We start from the raw sequence: 22,508 nt of genomic DNA, 5'->3' as shown, positions 1-22,508 counted from the left end.
CAGAAATGTGTCCAACAAGAAAAGTTCTCAGAATAACAAAATCAAGAAAGCAACGAATCAAGAATGTAAAAGCACCAATATTAGGTCCGTTCTCAAGGATGGAGAGATAATATGACAACACCAATTTGATTCAATTTAAGACTGCCATTAATTCGTAAAGTGGGTGCAATCTAGAAACAGGCTACTCTGAGACTACACCAGAATTAATAACACAATATGCCCAGAATGCTTCCAAGATGTTGTAGACTTGGATTACGCGAGCATCAAAATTATGAGACCCTTCAAGCATGGTCTTGCAAAGCCTGCATTCCTTCTCCCATCAGAGATAACCAAAACAGGAGGCATGCTGTGTTAACGTACGTGGAAGGGGCGTTCCAAAACGAACAGGGTCGTAGCTGATCAGCTTGCTCTTGAGCGAGCGCCTTCCCACGCCCTGAGCTCCAACAAGGACCAGGGTTTTGCGCTCAAATGGAGGCATACGGGCAACTTCTTCATACAGGAGCAGCTCCGCCTTCTCAAACTCTAAAGAAAAAAAAAGGAAGATGAAAACCAGTACTATACACATCCACTCAAGCTTTCTTTTAAACCTAGGGAAAGGCAGCAGTACTTCACACAAAACTTAGTTGAAGGCTTCTTTTTAAAAATACTGATTCAAGATCAATATGGCTTCAGTAAGGTCACATTGACTGAGCTGCTTATTACCAAATTTGCTCGAGTAATAGCTGCACTCCTTATGAACAAGGCCCTTCCATTGATTTTCCTGTAGAGCCCACATTCAGCCAATCATCGCATTGTGCGTAAAAAGCACAACGAATAACAAAGTCGAGAACACAATCCTCCGTAAAAATGCGATCTGAACAGACAATTTCGCGTGAAGAAGTTATCTCTGTCTCGTAAATTGCTGTCATTTTTCTGCCGATCACAGTGATTCATTATCCCCGTGCTTTGCGGAAAAGCAGACCCATAGGCCTTGTTCATAAGAAGTGCAACTATTACTCGAGCAAATATGGTAGTACAGTCGCCGACCAATCTTTCAGACTCGGAGGGGACCCCGAAATTGTCCAAATAATCAAGCGGTCCGAAAAATTGATTTCAGCCAAAATATCTCATTTCCGCGCATATTCCGCTGCGTATTGGCTGCTTTCCACTTGTCTGATGTCAATTTTAAGTTCTCGTGCAACTTCCGCTTTTTATTGTTCACTTTTCACTTGTTTGTTGATCTGTTTGATCACGGTGCTGCACTTTGTCGGCGACCTCGTTGGCACAAACAGCGAAGTTGAAGTTGGCGCCATTTGGCACTATTTGTAGACAACGTTTAGTCCACCGAGCTTGCTTCAATACTAAGCGTATAGGCAAAAAACCTTCGCGCTCAAAGACCACAAGAATGGCAGACGGCCGCTCTTCTCACGATCGCATTCGAAAAACACAGATCACGAGAAGAACTGGAAGAGCCATAAGAATGGGCAGACGGCGGCCATGTTGGCTATAGCGGAACCGGAAGACAAGACTACAGCCTCAACCCAGCTTGTTTATTGCGTAGAACGTGGGATTGAGGCTACAGGGCAAAATCAAAACAACCAAAATCAGTGATTTCCCTATACACGCTTCTTGTTTTTCCGAAGGCACCCCCTTAATTCGCAACACGTCCTCTATTCTCAATGCCCCCCGCCCCCGCCCGCCGGCCCCCGCCCCCCCCCAAATATAGACACCCCCCTAATTTCAATTTTTCAATTCCTGAGGATACCCCGACCAAAACGGCGGTGACTTTAGTACTAAGCTTGTGGCGCTATCGCGGCGGCTGTTTTGTGGCTGTAAACTGGGGAAATTACAGAAATTATGTGCGAAATATCAAGCAATAAGCTTTAAGGTGTCCGAAATTTCGGTCAATGTTATACGTTAACTCTATAGGGTGAGTGACGGTTCCGCAAAAACGTCCGAATAATGGGAAGTGTATGACAAATCGGTCGGTGACCGTATTGGATGAATCAAAGTGACAAAAAGTGAATCCTCAGGACTCGGCATTCAGATCATTACATTTCTCTGAGACATATTAAAGAGCAAGACTTTAGTAACCCTGATTAGATGTAGAAAATGTGACACTGCACCTCTAAAAAAGCAACTCAAAGCATTGAGTTTGAGGGAACAATGCTCACCAGCAGAAGCCTTGCTTTCATACATGGTCTTTCTCTTCTTCTTTGTAATCTTGGTTCCACACATTTCTAAAAAAGAAAAAGAAATATTATGAGGATTCGATACAGCAAAGAATAAAACAAGGTGGCCTCATCAATGACATAAATGTGGAGGAACTCAATCACACATCTCAGCCTAATGCAAAGTATGTTTCATGAAACCAATCACCCAGAAATGTAAATTTAAAAAAAATGTAAATTCTATGCATCCAGAATAACTCACAAATTGCCCGTTTACCCTGCCCTTACACTTTGCACGTTGATATAAATATTCTGGCAGTCACGTGACAATTTGTGCAGTCAATTTTCAATATCAAAGCCGTACACATTGTTCAAGGATGCCATGTGGAGCCAAGGAGGATTCATGAGTGTCTACACTCATGGCAGCATCATTTGTTTTGTTGAGTGTCTTCTAGCCTTTTTTTAACATGGCCTAAACCCCTACCATCCAATCCTTCATTCTTTGTTCATCTATATTTTTTTTTCCTGCCACTTTCATCACTTTTACACCAATGTTTCAAAGGAGACCATGTTGCTGAGGAGAAGGGACCATGTGTCATATTTCCTTTGCATGCATGCAGCCCTCAATGAATGTTTTACTCTAGCCAGACATCCCCATTCAAGCCACAAGCAACACAGATGTGTGAAACAACAAGAGCCTACTTGTCTTTGTGGCGTAGTCGAATTCTGGACGAACAAAGGCTCGCCTCCGCTCCTCCAGCTCCTGGGATGGAATGAGTCCAGCTGGACCAGAAAGAGAAACCCGCCTTGCCTGCAACAGAGCACAACGGGTCATTTATTTCAGCAATAAAAAGCCACTAGAGATTCCGCTCTCTAGAGCAGTGGTTTTCAAACCCTTTCACCTCAAGGAACATAAATCATTCTTAATCGATAGCTGAAGAACCCCTCCCAATCTTGGCACTGATGCAATAAAGCAGTCAAGGAAGCGTACAGACCTTGTAAACATTACTGCACATACTAGAGAATGTCTATCACTTTGTTATGCACCTACGAATGGCTCAGATCTTCTAAATTGGTGCTTAGACTAGAAGAACACTTCAGGACAGAGAATGCCGAGGAAATTTAGGAGCTTGGGAAACGGGTACTTTGGGGAAACCCTGGATTCCTAGGGACCCAGTTGGAGAACTCATGCTCTCAAAAATAACATGTTAAACAATATGAAGGGAGGCCAGCCAGTAGAGTAAGCCAGACAGTCATACCTGCCACCAGTTGGGATCTTCCTGATTGAGCACTTGCAGGATATCACCCTGTTTGAAGGCCAGGCCAATTTCTTTGCAGGGAAGCAGAGAGTCTTTTGATGGATCATACGAGTACAGGGCCTTCACAAAGCACTGCAAAGCAAGATAGAGAAGTTGGAGGGGCCATCAAAATGTCATTTCCTCAGCAGAACAGGTACTGCAGGAAATTCTCATTCATCACTTAGGTCCTAAAAGACCAGAAGGCCTTATATAGAGGTGTAACACAATGCTACAAACATGAATAGCAACTACAAACCAAGTGAAACAAAGGAAAAAATCAGCACTCAAAACTCTATACACCATGGCAAACAAGAAGAGGACAGCAAATAGAAATGATTGACTGGAGGCTCTCCAGTGCAAAAGCATAAGGAAAAAAAAAACCTGCTGAAAACAAAAAGTTGGGTGCTTTGCTTTAAGCTATGGATGTGGTTGCTTTCTGAAAATCATCTGCACAGGTAAGTTACCAATGCGCAATACAAATATAGGTAGGTAACTGTAACAAATTCCACAAAGACACAGTAAAAAATGTTGCACTGAATTTGTACCTTGGGGATGCCAAGCATGAAGCTGAGCCCTGATGCGTTCGTGAGAGGTTCGTTACATTACGTTCGTGAGAATATTGATTGACTAAACATTTTTACTACAAATATCAGTCATTTAGAGATAGGCATACACTATATCCACCTTCTCAACAGACTCCCCAAGGGGACGAATGCCCTTGCACAACCTGTGTGGTAGGCTCTCCATGCCCTGCTGAAACCAATTTCTGGGAGTGCCTCACACCCACGCCTGGACAGCTGCTTCCACCTTATCAATGACCATAAAACGCCGTCCTCATAGGGGTCCTTTTCATGCTACCCAGCAGATGATAACCGGGGGACCGGTCAGGCCATATCCATGCATAACCAAACGACCGACTGGTCGTACGACGTGTCAGAAAGACAGCCAAACCCTCTCAGGCGCCACTCAATCACTGCGTCGTGTGCATTCACGTGAGGCGGTAATTGCCGGTGTCTGATCGTTCAGCCGTCTTTCGTTCAGCCGTTCACGCATGAGTATAGCCTCGCTGGGCCCCCAGTGGTTATCACATGATGGGTAGCATGAAAAAAAAACTTGCAGAGACGCCATTTCGCGGTCATTAATACGCTGGAAGCAGCTGTATAGGCATGGGTGTGAGGCGCTCCCAAAAAATGGTTCCAGCAGGGCATAGAGAGGCTACTATACAGGTGGTGCAAGGGCATTTGGCTCCAGGGTGAGTCTGTCGAGAAGGTGGACATGTGTGTTGACCTCTAAGTGACCGGTATCTGCAGTAAAAGAATAAATTGTAAAGCAACAAGGTACACCCCTCATAACTTAGTGAAACAACACAGCAAAGGCAGGAATTTTGAAACAATCAAATAAATTTCCCAAAGCAGCAAGACAGCTAGGATATTCATCTCACAAGGCACACTGGTGGAAAGAGAAAAACATCATAGTGCACCGAAACGAAGTCATAGCAGAAGCATAATGAAGTTTCAAAGTCTAGTTAGCTGTCAGCTGTTCTATGAAGTGTGTGCAAATTTGGCTCCGTGCCTCTTTCCACTACTGGTAGCAATGATCAGATATTAAGCATTTGGATGATAGCAGACATGGTGGATATTGATGAAGAGACTGTTTGACAAATTTTATGTAAACAATTGAATGGATACAAAGTTTACCCAAAACGGTGCCTGTAGACCTCAGTCAGAGGCAGAAAAACACCCGGAAACACATTTGCACTTACTTTACGAAACAACTCTCAGTGGAACATGACTCGCCACAAAACACTGCCGTGTGTGACGAGACATACTAGATGTTCCATTACAACCCGGAAGCAAAGAGACAATCTATGTGCGGAAAAACAACCACACTACTGAGAAAAGAAATGGATAGGCAAAAACTGTGGATGAGGGAAAGGAGAAAATAGTGGCGCTGCTGAAGGGGTTGACACACCAACACAGTGTCCTGCAGCACTGTTTCCAACTATGGAAAATTCATATGCAATAGTGTAAAGATAGGGGAGAGACCTATGTGGAAGGTGATAACAGTTACGGTAAGTTGTAGGACAGCAATAATAAACCACAGTTTTGCTACCAGTCTCATTACTTGACGGGTGACGCGAGTCTTAAAATAGTAAAAAATCGCTAAAAATGTTCTTGTTCAAAACTCACAATTTTGAAGCCTTTATGGTCCACAGTATACTCTCCCAAAGTATGAAAGCACAATTCAATATCTAGATATTAAAAAAACTACAATTTGTAAGCTCTGAAGAGCCCAACCGGCACCATCTTGGTCTTGTTTGAAAGCTGGTTTCCCGCACTTCGTTTCAGCGCACTTCGAAGTGGCATCGGCATCAAGGTGGCGACGTCATTGATGCTTTTCGGAAGAGAGTGAGCAGAGCTCCAGCGACGCTGAATGTTCAAAGCGCACGCTCCTCCGAAGCGCCACTCTCCGATTGGCCTTGGCGTGCATCTCCTCTCCTGGTTTCCCCAGCCTGCTCTCCCACCTGCTCCACGTCGTCTGCTTTCCTTTGCTACGCCATCTGATATGCACACGGCCTTTGCTCTTCTCCAGTTGCTACTTTGATATTGCTCTCATTTTCTTTGTGCTTTCTAGTGTTTTTCAAGCCCCTGGTCTTCTTCTCATTCGTTGTGTAAATATTTTGGACCCTGACCCACTTTTCTTTTTAGCATTTCATTTTTGTGTATGTTTACCCACTTCGCATTAGTGGTTTTGTTTTGTTTTGCTCATTTTGATGGCGAGGGACGCCCGTTTAGTGAGCACGCAGAAAGTGCACAGTAAACGCAGACATACTTAAGGGGGGACACCACTGCAAAAGGGTCAACTTTTGAACCTATGGCTTAATATGAATGAAATTTAGATATATACTGGTAGTTGCAAGGCAGAATGCAGTGCAAAGTTTTACTTGTGTACATAAATTGTAAAATAAATTAGTCATTTTTATCAGGAACACAAAGACTTTGTTTAGGAAAGCTATCGTTAGGAAAGTAATGTAATACCCAAAATTTTTCTACTCTAGATCTGCAGCAGAATGCCCGGAGAATGCAATCGTGGAAACAAAATTTCCAAGCAGCAATTTATTTTATGTTAACATCGCAGTGAAAAATCAAATAATTGTTTTGCCTTTTATGTTGTTTACAAAATCCTAACATCTTTTATAAAAGACATCCACAAAGTAAAAAAAACAATTCCACAGTTGCACTGTCCATAAAATTCTAGTTGGGAAAAATAATGAGTAAGTCTTTCCTCTTGTCCCATTAACAAACAATAGTTTTCCTAAAGTTAAATTTATGCTAAAAAAGTGGAATGGAGAAAAATGCATTCAAGCTGTTCCAACCCCTACCTTTTCTTTAGCATTGGTGGACCGAAAATAATTTATAAAAAATTAACTCAGCGGTGTAAACTAATGAAACTTTCTGGAAATACCCGTACTCTCTAAATGTTGGTGGATGTGCATATGGCATTTTTCAAAATCAACTTTTTTTGCAGAAATTTTTTTTTTTTCGGGGTGGTGTCCCCCTTAAAATAAGAAGAGCACCACATCGTTGAGAACGGGCACCACATCGTTGAGAACGGAAGTGTCCACTACAGTGGCACCGCAAGTCGTTTTACCGCTTGTGAACATGGCTGCACTAACAACTTCAGCACCACCGCAAGGCACTTCAGCGACGCCGCAAGGCCTTTTACCGCTGGTGGACGTGGCCGGATCAAACTCCAGCGCTGATTACACTGATAAACATAAAGAATCTGCACAGGACACAAAATCTTCATTGGTGGAGAAGCTTGCGACTTCCTAAAAGTTTGAGCCCCTCGACGACAGCTTGGTGAGCGCAAAGACGATGATCACGGTACAGAGTATGTCATCGTGGACAGGAAAGTACTACAGAAGTACTTTGCATCCACAACGTGCGGCAAGTGCAGGATGGCCACTGTTGAACTTTCAAAGTGTGACAAGAGGCAGTACGGCCTAGCAGTGAAGCTAGTGCTCACGTGCTCAAGCTGCGATTTTACCGAGCACCACTCTTTTCGTTGCCACGAGTCACTGGAGCAGCCAAGATAATGCCCTTTAAGGTCAAATGAGAGCAATGAAGGGGAAATGGTTAAAATTGCACACAAATAGAAAGGAACAGAGAAAAGGGAAGAGAGAAGAGACAAGCGCAAACTCACAACTCGATGTATTGAAGAAGAAAAAAGAACAGCCCGCTGTATCAGCTCGAGCTGAGGCCACACTCGCACGGGGGCACCCGAGCACGCGGAGGACACACACCATCAACCACACTCAAAGGATTGTAGATAGGCTATTTCCTTGTCGGTTAAAGCCACAGAAGGATGGCTGACACAACATTCGCCTAAGCGGAGTATACTAAAAGCTTCAAAAATTTCGCGAGTGTGTTTTTCGGTGAATCTGCCAATTATCGAGGTCTTTTGTAAAGAAGGTGTACACTTACACGCTTGACAATGCAGAGGTAGGTGACCCCCCACTGTTGAATTTAGAGAAAGATTGTGCTCCCTTAACCGATCATTAATACACCGTCCTGTTTGTCCTACGTAGGATCTGCCACAGGAAAGGGGAATGCTATAAACCACTCTGGTTGAACAGGGCACGTAAGGGCGGACGTGTTTTGTGCGGCACCTGTGTTTTGTAATATCTTCTATTTTTGCTCGAACTGTAGAACAAATTTGACCCATTTTTTGGGGTGCTGACATCACTAAGGGGACTCCGTACCTATTGGCTACCTGTTTGAGATTGTGAGATATTCTGTGTATATACGGAACCACCACCACTCTTTTTTTGTCTATATCACGTGCAGCTTTTTCGCATCCTTTTACTTTTTTTATCAGAGTTCCTACCACTTCAGTTAGCACCTGCGCTGGAAACCCAGACGCTGTAAGCCTCTCAATTTGAGCATTAAAAGTGCTTTTAATGGTGTGGAGGCATGACTTCTTTAGGGCTGAAGTAAGACAGGAAAGAGCTATGCCTCTCTTTACGACTTTAGAGTGCGAGGACGTATAGTGCAGTAAACCTTTTTTAGATGGGGGTGAAAATGATCAGCACAGGTGGTTTGTTTGCAAAGATAGGGAAAGGTCTAGAAATTGCAACACACCTTCCTTAGGAGTTTCACAGGTATAAATAACCACTTTACTACTGCAATGAAGGGGATCTAGAAAAAAAAGGGGATTGACTGCCCTCGCAAACTTCTGTGCCACCCTGAACCTCTCCCACCGGGGGCTTCAGCACAAGACCTTCGGGGATACATAGACACCATGGTGCAAGCTTGCCAGGCAGCAGCAAAAGCCACAGAAGCACCAAGTATGCAGGTGGTCAAGGTCCTGTACCAGAACTTTCTCGACCCCTTTGGAAACGTGGACATCATTTTTCATGGGACGTGGAATACTCGTGGGCACAACAGGAACATCGCAGTGGGGTGCATATTCGAGCTGTACTCTGGCCTGGTGCTGAACCACGTTTTCCTCTCCAGGTACTGCCAGGGCCGAAAGGGGGCACCTGACCCAGATGGCGACGGCTATGGTGACTGGGTTTTGAACCCCAAGTGCCTCAAGAACATTGACTGCAATGCTGGGCGAACGGAAGCCGGGGCAGCCCTGATCCTTTTTTTCCTTTTTCTTTTTCTTCTTCCTTTTCCCCTTTATACAGGGGTTAATTTCCATAAAAGTCCTACCGTTTTAATTTGGCATTTTAAAAATTTTTGAGCAATTATTTTAATTTTAAATTTGAGCATTTTCGTTTTCTTTATTTTCGTTTAATTTTTCGTTCTTTCTTTCAATTCTTTGAAGTTCACGGTCGTAGTGTCATGGGCATTTCATAAATGTTTGTTGCTCATTGAAAGAACTGTGTGTGTCTGTATTCATCCTTCATGCGTTTTATTCTTTCTGTGTATTCTCAGCCCTAATCCTGTTCAAGAGGTCTCTGGAGAAGAATGGGCTGCGTTACACAACCATTCTTTCCGACGGAGACAGCCGCACTTTCCATGCTTTGACTCAGGAGGGCATTTATGGCTGCCTCAAGATCAAGAAGAAGGACTGCCTGAACCATGTGCACAAGCGGATGAGGGCAGCCCTTCGCACCTTGGTAGAGAAGAAGACGGCACAAGGGCAGTCTTTTGGAGAAAAAGGAAAGCTGACCCAGGACAAGATTAAAAAAATTGCACTGGATACGTAATGAGGACCCACAGGCCCGACGTCCCAGGGATAAAAAAGGCGGTGTGGGCAACTTTGCTGCACACAACGTCGACAGACGAAGCCCCGGACCACAGCCACTGACTTGAAGGTGATGACTCCTGGTGCTCCTACAACCGCGCCCTGGCCTACCACGAGGGACCACCAACACACAATAACCCTCTACCAGGCTCGATTCGCACAGCACTGGAGCTGGTCTTTCAGAGGCTGGGCGACCAGGCCCTCCTGGAGCGCTGCAGTGATGGCGTGACATATAACGCCTTGAGAGCCTACACTCTGTGATCTAGGGCCAAAACTCCAAGAGCATTCATGACTCTCTGCTGGCTGTGGAAAGGGCTGTAGCTGAAGCTTTGTCTCGCTTCTACCAGGGCATGGCAAAGACCAGCAAGGCGGTAGCAGAGCAGCTCGGCTACAGCACTGGGAGCTGTCTCAAATGCAGGAGCCTCGAGGAGGACAAGCAGAGACTCTGCAAGGCCAACAAGGCTCACACGAAGAGTGAGAAGGTGAAGAGGAAGACGACCAAGAGGCACAAGCCCGACATGACCCAGGGCCACTGCCCAGGACTCACGTAAACCTACTCACAGTTAAGACTCCGATGTAATTTTCTGTACTTTTTTTCTTTTTCTTTTTTTAAATTGCCATTGTTCGACTGAGTTTTTAAAAATATTGGCAGAAATGATTTCTAGAAATCTTTGTATTTTTGTGTTGAGCAATAACCGTGCTGCATCTTAAAGCTTTCTTTTTTTCTATAAATTTAGTAGGTTTGTCTTTTTTATAAACAGCCATTTCCTTACGGACGCTTTTATAATGTTTGTATAAATACCAGTGAACTTGGTATTACTCTTCTCAGTAACAACTGAATTCTGCATCCTAAAGCTTTTGTTTTTTTCAGAGCCACTAGATTCAAAGTAATTAGGGAAAATGTTGACTAATTACAAACAGATTTTGTTCGCTTTCAGGTTTGTAATTGATTTACAGTAAAAGCTGGCGTCAAGATTCTATTAGCTATAGTATGTATGGTGGACAATTGCAACTCACTGCACATCGTCAAAAAAAAAAATTATAAATTTTATATAATGATTTGTAAGAAATGACCTAATTGGAATTTGATATTTTGCCATAACATTTGTTCTAGAGATATGTCAAATAATTTCAGATATGAAATCACCATTAAAAAGCATATCTACATGCAAAGTTTTTAAAAAATGAATTGATAAATAAAAAAAAATATATTTAAGGACTTGTGCTTTAAAGAACCCCTGAAAAGAAAAAAATGTTTTTGTTTTTTAAACGGTCCCGCTGGGACACGCGTGTAAAAAAACTAACTTTACGCGGACAAAAAAATTTTTTAGAGCAATATCGATGGCGCAAGACGGCAGTCACCTCCTTTCCACTTGTTTTCTCTCTCGGCATTTTGGGCGCGTGGAAAAGAGGTGGATCGGCTTCGCCTTCACGTTGGAAAGAAGAAATGGCCGTCTCGCTGAGCGAAGGACCATTCTGTGACTTTATGGACTTTGCGTGCAGAATTTCAAATAAATCTCTCAACGCCCGTATTACTCTAAAAAAAAAAAAAATTGCGTAAAATTAATTTTTTTGACACGCATGTCCCAATTAAATTGTCTAAAAAAAAAAATGTTTTTTTTTTTTTCAGGGGCTTATTAATAGACACACCTCATATGTAGCAGCCCGAGGCAGCTTTTAAAACATATTTTTAGTGTGTTGTCTTTCTCCAAGCGATGAAGCCTAAGGTGATCCCACAATATGACTACACAGTCAGTGGAATTTTATTTCAGAGCAATTTAAGTATCATTTCTTGCTTCACTTTTAAATAGTGGAAATAAAGCCATTTGTTTCATTGCTTGTTTCGACGAGAGGAAAATGACTCTCAGGAAAGTGTGCCTGTCCTCAAAGGGCTCTCTTTTCGGGCACCTGCTTTCAGACTTGGGCATTTCTTACATTTGGAGACCTCATGACATTAGAACCAAAAATTTTCCTTTGAACCCGAAGCGGTGAGCACAAGTTTGCCAAGTAAACATATTTTAAGGAACCACACCTGGAATGTTGGGAGGCTGTCATGGTAGGAGGGCAGAATCTTGAAGGTGACGCTGCCACGTGCCTTCTTCAGTTGTAGCTGAAGTTGTTCGGGAGTATGTACTGGAGTGCCATTCACCTCCATTATGGTGTCTCCAATATGAAGCAAGCCTGTATGAATTGAAAAACTTCTTAAGGCTTGAACGTGTTTATCGCAAACCTGTTCAGATTCAGAACTTCTAACCCAAAAAGACAAACTACTAAGAATTATTGTAATAAGTGTGAATGGTGTTAAGATGCTCTTGCTGAGTATACCTGACAAACAGCAGAGTGTCAACAACTAATAAATGCACCAGATTGGTTGGTCTTCCATGTCAAACTTGGCTGCATGAATTCTCAAACTGGGTTCCAAGGAACCCAGGGGTTTTCCAAGAGTACATTTATGCAGTGGTGGAAGCAGCATTTGATTTTTTTCTAGCAAGTTTTGTAGCAAGCAAAATGTTGGTTTCGAGCAGCCACTGGCCGTTTTGGAGCAGATGCCAACATATGTTATCACGTCACTTGAAAATTAAACGATTATTGCTTTGCTAAATGAGTTTTTAAATCTTTGATTACAATTAAGGGTTCATCTTTGATAATGAAGCATATTACTTATCACCTTTTTGTAAGAATAATAATAATACTAGATAAAAATTGTTGTGAAAGGTATGAAGAGGAGAACAGCATTTTCCAGACTACATACATGCCTAAAAGTTGCAATTGTATGCGATGAGACGTGTGACGGCTTTTGTGAATGAGATTTGTGTCTCATGCAGAAATTATGATTTCTGCACGAGACAAGCTTGTTTATGCTCTAATAAACCACGCATTTTCAATGTGTCCTATGTGTGCGAATGTGCAAAATATGTACCATGCGCGGACTATCCACGGGTAGACTATAGTTTGGAAAATATAGTGAATTGTTTACAATAAGAATTATAAAAACAAATAATTGAAAAATGAATTGTAGCAACACACTTCAGTTGAGACCAAAGCCATCTCCCCCCTTCCCTTCTTACACTCATAGTTCATTAGCCTGTCAATTTCATTTATGTAAAATTCCAACAAAAACTAGCAGATCCGCTTAAATTTCGATCAATGAAAATATGTTCCGTCAAGTTTTATGAACCTTCCAAACTCAAGATTCTACTATCATAACTGCAGAAACCACCACCCCCAAATATTACCAAAAATTAGAGTTGTGCTTTGAAAGTGACACTCTTTTAACTCTGCAAGAGTTAGCGGTGTTGGAGCCTAAGTTGAGTCAGAGTTTGGACCCCTTTCTATCGACTGGTGGTGAGGAACTACCTTGACTACTGTATTTATTTAAATATAAGTCTGGGTTATTTTGTTCATTTTTCCTTTCTCAGCACTGCTCTTTAAAAGTGGAGGTAGACCTACAACGAAGACATAAAAAAGTTGACCCGTAGTAGTACTGAGCATAATTTCAGAGCTGATCTTCCTAACCCTGGTGCTCCCCTGCATCAGCCACTGTAGAGAGGTGAACCTTGATGCACGCACACCTGTGCGAGGCAGTGAAGGCTGACACAAGCGGCGATAGTGCTGTGGCATGGAGGCATGTGGCTGAGATGGTAATTAAGTGTTCTCATAAAGGTATGAGACCCCGGTTGTGTCTTATCACATCAGCCACCATGCCATCATTTTATTAATTTTTATGAGACTTTTACCTCTGCGACATCATCTGGAAAATCGGACGATGACGTGGCCAACGCGATCAACGCGCAAATTTTAGCTAGGGCAAGTACAGATATCGTAAAATACACGTTTGTATAATTTGTTTCTTTTTTACTACTTTGATCCATGTCAACCAACACTATTTCTTTTTGTTACTTTGTTTAAGTTTTTTGTGGCGCAATTCTGAGCAAAAATGACTTTTTGGTGCGACATGTAGCAGACTTGTGCTTATGATGGAATTTGGCGAAAAAGGCGCAGCACTTCCCATCATGGGTCTCCCAAACTTAAATTTCGTTGACCGTCCCTGCCCCCAAGTTCAGCATTTCTAAACTTGAAGCAATATTTTAGAAAATGTTAGTCACCCATTTACGCCAAACTATGAGTCAGACACGTCCGAGGATATGTGAGAAATTGTTTACAAAGTCTGCAGGCTTCTCGACTGCTTGAATGCACCGGTGCCAGGGCTAGGAAGGGTTCCTCAACTTTCAATCGAGAGAGAGGCGTGCTTTGGGACCAAAACGTCGGAGAAACCTCGAGTTAAACATACTTCACCACAGCATATATCAGTCATACTTCTAGAGAAGAGGCGTTGGCCTCCTTTGAGATCACTTTTGCGTTTCCCGTTAGAATCAACAAAATAGACTCAATCTTGTTGTCGACACCTCAGTTCAATTGGCTTGTAACAAATGTTACTGGTAGCAAATTTATTAAATAGTTCAAGTTAGTTTCCAGAAAAACATTCCACATATCTGACACTTCAATAAATTCCTTTAAAGCATTGCCATTACCTTTCATGCTCTGGACATCTCACTTGCTCAAGCTAGAACACATCTGCTCACACCAACAATGCAACAAAGCTAAATACAGTATTAGTCTTCCAGTTCCCCGTCTCACATTTTATGCTACAAATTTCTCTGTTGAAAGATCAGTTTATGAAGCCATGAGATTATAACAAAAAAGTGATCTAGAACAGCCCGAGGAATGGAGAAAGGTCAGTCCTCAAACTAGAGTTAGATAGGCATAACACAAGTTCCTATCAAAAACACAGGTAAGCAGAAATAAATGAAAGCACACCCACCAATAAAGGGAAAGTCAGAAGCAGAGAGCACTTCGTAGTTCTCCGAATGAGCTCTCTACCCTCAGGCTAATAACCTTTCTCGTAGAGAAGGTTATAGCCTGAATGTGAGAGAATGGATATGCATGTGTCTCCTTGACATGTCAACATGATAGATAATTTCAGCATTCATGAGCACATTCTTTTTGAGTTCTTGAAGCCATGACCAACAGTCTATATTCAAATGACAACCTCGATGGCTCTCTGTTAAACTTTTGTATCTGAAAGCTGTACACTCTTGGTGCTTTACAAGAGAAAGTCACATCTTCCAACACCATTATGCAGGCTGAAGTTGTATGTAAACCTCAAAGCAGATAGATGCCAACAAAAATCACCAAAAGTAGGTCTCCCTAGATGTCTTAAAATAACTGAAAAAAGCTTAACTAAGCAGCACTTGCACCAATGTGTGGACTCGGGTCAATTAAAACATGCCCTTCTTTAATACGTACCATATTTACTCGAGTAGTAGCCGCACTATTTATGAACAAAGCCTTTGAGTCTACTTTCCCACAGAACAAATATACAGCCAATCATTGTGTTGCGCATGAATAACATAGCGAATAAAAAGATCGAGAACATGATTCTCCATACAAATGCAATCTTAACAGATAGTATCTTCCCACGAAGACGTTATCTCTGTCCTGTAAACAGCTGTAATCATGCTGTCGATTGCGGCGATTGGCAATCTGCGTGCTCCGCGGAAAAGCGAACCCTCAGGTTTTCTTCATAAACAGTGTGGCTATTACTCGAGTAAAATATGGTATACTATAAGGCTGTGACAAGGCCTAAACTAAACAAGAGTAAACTTAGTAAGTGAGGCTCTGTGGCTCCCCTAAATGAATGTCTTAGAAGTATCAGAAAGGACATTATTTACCTTGTCTATCGATGATCCCACCAGCCAGAATGCGAGCGATGAGTAAGTTGTCATCCTCCACTCGCACTGTTATTCCCTGAAATTGCCGGCAAAAATTGCAGGTCAAAGAGTGGAAATACATTACACAATTGCACTTTTTAAAGGAGCTGTGCAACGATTTTAACGTTGAAATAATTGGCATCTTCTGCTTTTGATATTAATCACCTTGTCGCAAATGACAGAAAACACACCTCCTTTCATCAAAATGTTGCGATTCCGCCGCGTAATAGTGAGGCAAAACTTAGAATATTCCCCAACCTGCAGCCACGAGCGGCGGCCATGAGAAACATGCAGCGTGACGTCAATGGGGAATCTTATAGAAAGATAGCAAGTTGTGCGAATACCTGCTCGACAAAAGGTAACTTCTCTATAAATGTTGTCGTTCCAACATATATATAAATGCGTCAAAAACCTGGTATCATCGACAAAACTTTTATTATACGGAGTTTAGTGGTGCCATCTATCCTAGGTCCACAAAACCGTCAGCTCTCTCTGCTATTGCGAACAGCCGCCAGAAGCCAAAAGGGGAGGGGGACAGGGCCAGACGGGTATGGCCGGACCTGGATGAGACTTTCCTCCTTTCACCATATTGTTCGCGCGGTGCCCGCCAATGCGGTCGCGAGCGGACGAGTTCTTGCTGCTCACTGATGGCTCTAAAGAGAAAACTTTTCCGGAACCCCGCGCCTACCCCATCAACGTCACTGCGCACGTGACTTGGAAGACAACGTACGAGTTGAGAGGCAGCAAAAACCTGGATCTTTTTTATTTTTTTGAATAAAAACTAGGGTATCCAGGCAAAATCTGTTTTCTGTAGTTCACTTCAGAAGTGTCAGGCATCAACTTCCACAATAATTTAAGCAAAGCCCTGAAATTGTTGCACAGCTCCTTTAAACCAGGAGGAATCGAAAAAAGTGTGCAGCCTCATGATACGAAAAATAGAAGAGCAACAAGCTTGCAAATGTGGCTCCAAGCCGTTGACTTAACCTGCAGGTATTGTGTCTCAGACACACACCATCGTTCAAACGATTACATCATGCAACGCAAATTTATGCTTCTTTGCCACTTGATGAGGGGCACCAGCCCAAATTGTGGCATTTTTTATGCTCCGTTGCTGTCCCCTTTCTCCACCCTGTGCTTCCTTTTGAGTGATTTATTAGCGTCATATTATGAAGTTCAGAACCAAACATGACCACTCTAAAGGAAATATTGTTCCCTGTATGTGAGCTACTTGCCAGGGGTTCATCTTCATTCTTTCTGATGCCCACCATCCTGATGGTGTCGTTGAGAGTATCAGGTGGGTGGGGCGGCAGCTCAGGCTTTGGTGGCAACGGCTCAGGGGGTTCATAGCTCTTGGTGGCAACAGAATCGTGGGCATTTAGCAAAGCCTGACAAAAAAAAAAAAAACGGACAGATGTAGAGTTTAATTTACTACCTAGGTTAATAAACTGACCATTTTTTTAAAATAAATAGGTATTAGCTTTTAATACTACTGCCTGCCTTAATCACAACAGACTTCTCCGAATACTTAATGTAATATCCCGGGAGATGGCCCAACCCCTTAAGAAAACCCACCCCTATTTTTTGGCAGGGTTTGCTATATTTTAGAAACACCGAAAGATAGCCCACTTCTAGTAATTGCAGGGCCTTGAACAATGGTGACCTCGGCAGAAAGGGTGTTAGTTAGCCACGACGGGCGATAAGGAAACATTGCTGACTGCAATCACAAGTTTCGCAGGTCACAAAATCTAAGGCTGGCATTTTTTAAACTTCCTTCGATTGAAAATTGAAAGTTAGCCCACTCCATATTTTCAACCAAATTGCATTTGCTTTCAAGTGGGCCGTCTCTCATGATATTACGGTAGATCTTATTCAAAACAAAATCTATAGTGTGTCCTCAGTGAGAAAATGGCAATTAAAAAAATAGCACTTCTTTAAACCTGACCGTAATTTTGCCTGTTCATATATTTTTTTTATCTTTTCTGACTTTTTCTGAGATCTGTTCAGTTGCTGACTGTGTCCCAGTACACTCTAAAAGAAAGTCTGTGCGTCTACTTCCCCGCACAACACTCGGAGAGCCAATCAGCGCAACTTACGGAGGTAGGTCAGCGAATGACAATGCCGAAACATATGTTTATACCAAAAAACGCAGTCTGAGTTGTGACATTAAGCAATGCAAAATGTCACACTTGCACTGCTTAATGTCACAACTCAGTCTGCGTTTTTTGGTCTAAACATATGTTTCTGCAACGTTATTCACTGAGCTGCCTCCGCAAATTCCAGTGATTGGATCTCCGAGTGTTGTGCGTGAAAGTAGACGCACAGACGTTTTCTAGAGTGTACTGGGACACTGTCAACAACTGAACAGATCTTTTTTTAGAGTGTACTAGGAACTTCAGAATAGAAAATGTGATGTCAACACAAAAAAAAGAACAGACTTTTTGTTTTACAACAAATAAATTAAACAATATAACACCAAACCTCAAAAAAGTTAAGCATGCACAGCGGCCAATGGGAGCCCCGTCGACACGCGTCAGCCAATGGAACCGAAGGAAACTAGGTGCCGTTTTCGCGCTTCAAACTGATGACGTCAGCTCGCTCCATGAGACAGTTAATGCTTTCGCATTAAAATAAATATTTTTCCCCGTCATTTCCAGCATGCAGCAGATTAGATATCTTTACCGAAAAATGAGGATCACTGAGAATGTTTGCCAGCTCTTGAGCATCACGGCCGTTGACACGACGGCAGGACTTGCAAACGTCCCTCAGGAGTTCCACATTGTTTGTTGAGACTGGCTTGAAGGATCCATTTTTCACCTCTAGATGATCTTGAACCTAAAATAAAATTGCACAAAGAACTTCACGCTTTGAACCACATCAATGCTTTTTAAAAAAAAACAAAGTTATTCCCAAGCCTTTGTGTTTGGGCTAAACGTGAAATTCATTGAAGAATTCCAGGGACTAGGATAAAAGGGCTGGATCCATAGAGATACTATCCTTTTTACTTATTTGATAACAGCAACCATCAGTGATAGAAGTGCCATTTGACCTTTTGGAGCAGGCCTTGTAGCAGGCAAAATGTTGTTTTGGAGCAGGTAGTGGCCCTTTGGAGCAGGGTCCGGCATATGTTGGCATATTACTTGAAAATGAAATAATGCTGCATTACTCTATTACCCATCTCTATTATTAGAACACAGTGCCTGTCGCCTTTTTAAGACAGGATATATAAAATTCAACAAAGTAAACACAAAAAAACATTTTTTCAAATAAAGTTTATCTGCTCGTCAGATAAAAAAATACAATTAAATATGTCACACTGAGTTCCGATGGTACAGAATATTTATTCATTTCGACAAAAACCCCGAGACTGGGACAAAAAGGGACGGACAAACACAAAGTCTCAAAAAGCTTTATCAGCCTGCACTTCTTTTAAGGTATCTGCAGCAGCACCTAATGACCTTCACTGTTGTGGAATGTTTTTGGTTCAGATTAGAGTTGTCTTTCGGGCAGCAGCCTCAAATATTGCGGTATCCGATATTCGCTTCAAAAATTCCGATTAATTTTCGATGTGCTGGCGAAGTCACGATCGGATCACGGCGTGTTAACCCGTTGAGTGCGCTCCTTGGCATGCACCGATAGAGTGCCTTCATACACACGCGCGCTTTTGCTTGAGTGGTAACATCTCAGCCATTTTTCCACCCAATCGTTTTTTTTATGCATGTTGAAGTGCACGCAATCCGGTGTCACTCAGCTCGAGCGCGTAGCTTTGGCTAATGCATAGATGCCATTTTACCGCCTAAGTCACACACCAAGTGCGCCAGAGCGTCACGCGCTGGCACATTCAGGGCAACAATGGATGTCTGCACCCTAAGACAGACAGACATGTAGGCACCCTATGCACCGACGCGCTGCAGAGAAGCGACACCCGCAGAGCAGACACCGCAGTCGCGCGAGTTGCACAGTGCTTTGTGCTCCGAAAAGGACGGTGAGGCTTTACCAGCACTACATCCAGAGTTTGGTGCAACTCAACTATACTTCTTTTCTGCTTCGGTGCGAGCGCAGCCAAAACTACAAGCGCGCTCGTGGAGACCGTAACGGTGCCCACACTGCATGAGCCCATGCGCGAGTCAGGAATGCACAAAGCATTGGGCTTGCGCTAGCTTTGACTTCGCTGGTAGCTAGCGCACGGGAACAGGGCGGGCCAACATTGAAAACATGCACAAGCTTGGCCTTTTTTTTTTTTTTTAAATAGGCTGCTCAGTGGGATGGTTCTTCGCTTAGCCTCTGCGGCTTTGGTCTCAGATGTTGCTAACGTTGTTCCTTTCAGTGATGATGATGATAATGCGCCCTCGCAGTTTTGGTTTGCGTAACAGTTGCGACGCGGAAAATACCGCGGCACCGCCACGCGCTCTGATAAAACTTAAATTTTTATTTTTTATTGCTACATTTCATCTCGGCGCAGGCATGGCACAATTCTTGGGTAAAATGACAATTTGGCGCTACATGCAGCAGGGTTGCGTCCTTGGCGCAATTTGGCACAGCACTTCCATCACTGAACCATGCAAAAAAGTCACACAAGAGATGTTTGTACTCGACAGCATAATAAAACACTAAAGATTTCAGACAAACAATATCGATGTTAGATTTCATATGCTGTCTACTGAAAGAACCAAGCCCATTTGGGCTTGGTCTTATCACTATCAGAGATAAGAACTACAGGTTCAATACTTTTATTTTATGCTGGGCACCTAGGTGAAACCCAGAATTTTTAAAGCCAAGGGAAAAGATAGCACTTGCGTGTGCAACTGTGAAAAGCAATAAAGCAACTGCAAGAAGAGCAAAATTTAATATTTAGTTACTAGGAAGCAGTGGACTGGGTAGTGTGCACCTGTTTCAAAAGATATTGGTAGTTCAGTGCACGTCTCGTCGGTAAGAAAAAGGCTAGCAGACCCTGCTTAGACAACTGAGTAAAGATCTATGCAAATGTGCTCCAAAAGCCTAAGTATAATAAAAGCCATGTGCCTTTCATATTTTCACCAAGTGTAAAATCTTAGTAGGTAAAAACACAAAAAATTGAATCAGAGAACAGATAAATAAGCATGGGTCAGAAAAGTGATGTGCAATGATTTAAATAACAAACACCTTCAATACTATTCCTAATGCATGCAAAATAGAGTCAAGATTGCTTTCCTCAATCGCATGCAAATAAATCTGAAGCATGAGTAGTGACCACAACACACTGAAACAACACTAAAGTGAGAGCACTTGCTTATGCCTTAATAAACTATGGAAATAGTACTATGGAAATAGCATGTTTTTAATTTTAGAGCTGTGGGTAATTTTATGTGCAATGTGCTCTCACATAGAGCCATAACATGGTTTTGGTGCTACAAAAAATAAATAGACCACGGCATGGTTCTGACAAAATGCCACATCCATGATGCTAATTTCTACATGGTACATGTGCTTCCCCTCTTGCAAAACTAATTCCTGCACATGCGACCTGGTGTGGGCATCATTTATTTGTAAACAGCACATTGGTCTATAGCTGACAACTTTTCGAAGAAAATTCAAATTAAAATTTTAACACAAAGAAATTCCGGTTCCATGAGATTCCCATCTACCGATCTAAGTGCACAGATATTAAAGAACTGACATATGCTTCTGCCAAACAACCAAGACATGGACGATTTCTCAATTATGATGCACATAAAACAATCTTTGCTACTTAAACAACAAAAAACGAGTCAGAAAGCACATCACGTCACTCTAAAGGCACAATGTCGTAATGTATGGAGATGTATGGCAGAATTTAACCCACCTGCACTAAGCAGCTCATAACCGGAGATTCCATGAGGCCCTTGAGGAAGATGAGGTCTGTGTCACGAGCTCCAACACGTCCATTGAGGTCCTCAATGTTTTCCCGGACATGTTGAAAAGCAGCTAGAAACATAAGACAGAAGTGGATCATGGCTCAGACATGTCCTTCAGTTTATGATGACCAAACAATGATGCCTATGTAGACCTCGATCAGCTTATCGATATCAGATTTACATTATAATTCATTAAAAATGTAACTAATGTAAATTTTTTTTTTTTAATAATGGAATACATGTATGCAGACGATAAACATTATTATTATCATTATTAAAGCGCATATTTTTAACTGATAAATTGTGAGGGTGCAAGGCAGACATGGTGAAAAAGTACTCAAGACTGGGGTTAGCAGCAACCAACGTTACTAGAACTCACTTGGGAAACTGCCATAGAACCTGCTTTGAAAAAGTGGTTCCGATCCATACTCGAGAACCGAACTAATGGCGATGGCAACGCCGCCATCTCTCCGGCAGCGGCCACTCCGGCAACTGCACGGCCGCACGTATTGGTTCAGGTCGAGTTGCGCAAGGGCCGGTGGTGCCATTTCAGAGTAATTATATAAATTAACTTTCATGTTTTTACTCGTTGCTAAAGGGCGCCGCTATTATCGTATTTAGTTTGGTCTCAGTGGACACGACCGGTCCGGGTTTCAAGAGTGAGTTTTGCAACTGAGTGTTTTAGTAACGTTGGCAGCAACACAAAAACCTAGACATCCCCAAATAGTCCCAGCAATCTCCAGCACTTCACACCATGTTAAAACAATCTAGCCATAGCCCCAGAGCACATGCCTAGAAGGTGCCGCAATTGGACGATAGTCAGCGCCTCCACCAGCTAAGAAACGCAGCGATGGGAAGTCGCCGGCGCGTCGTCTGCTTCTCCTGCCCCCTTCCTCGTTGCTAACTTCCAAACGCGGCGCTGGCTTGTTTGATTGCGTACGTCCCCGTATTAAAAACATAGCAGCTGGTTTCTCAGGTAGAACGCAGCTGTTCTTTTGGTATTGTGGATATAATGCTCCGGGCATATCCTGGATAATGAATTGAATGCACTGTGACACAAAAAAGCACTCACACAAAAAGGTACCGGGTTGACTTCCGTTTCTGTGTGCTAATCATTGTGATTAGCACTCACTATACTCCGCGTCAACTTTTTTTGGCATT

The 22,508-nt window shown here is 42.6% G+C and overlaps 1 protein-coding gene across 2 annotated transcripts in view; it reads right to left on the bottom strand.

Moving 5' to 3' along the window:
* The window catches only part of LOC8040049 (protein PALS2), a 52,043-nt gene that overhangs the window by 8,121 nt on the left and 21,414 nt on the right, over positions 1–22,508 (bottom strand). For both annotated transcript variants that reach the window (XM_029982153.4, XM_029982154.4), the window contains exons 2-10: positions 21,296–21,417; positions 18,157–18,309; positions 16,710–16,862; positions 15,439–15,514; positions 11,739–11,887; positions 3,410–3,541; positions 2,853–2,961; positions 2,154–2,219; positions 361–522 (exon numbers count right to left, since the gene is read on the bottom strand). In XM_029982153.4, the coding sequence (XP_029838013.1) occupies positions 361–522; positions 2,154–2,219; positions 2,853–2,961; positions 3,410–3,541; positions 11,739–11,887; positions 15,439–15,514; positions 16,710–16,862; positions 18,157–18,309; positions 21,296–21,417 (1,122 nt within the window). The remainder of the gene's footprint in view (positions 1–360; positions 523–2,153; positions 2,220–2,852; positions 2,962–3,409; positions 3,542–11,738; positions 11,888–15,438; positions 15,515–16,709; positions 16,863–18,156; positions 18,310–21,295; positions 21,418–22,508) is intronic.

The sequence above is a fragment of the Ixodes scapularis genome, unplaced genomic scaffold, assembly GCF_016920785.2.
Source record: "Ixodes scapularis isolate PalLabHiFi unplaced genomic scaffold, ASM1692078v2 PGA_scaffold9__187_contigs__length_104089568, whole genome shotgun sequence".
In the NCBI taxonomy this organism is placed as follows: Eukaryota; Metazoa; Arthropoda; class Arachnida; order Ixodida; family Ixodidae; genus Ixodes; species Ixodes scapularis.
This window is presented reverse-complemented; position numbering and strand designations above follow the sequence as displayed.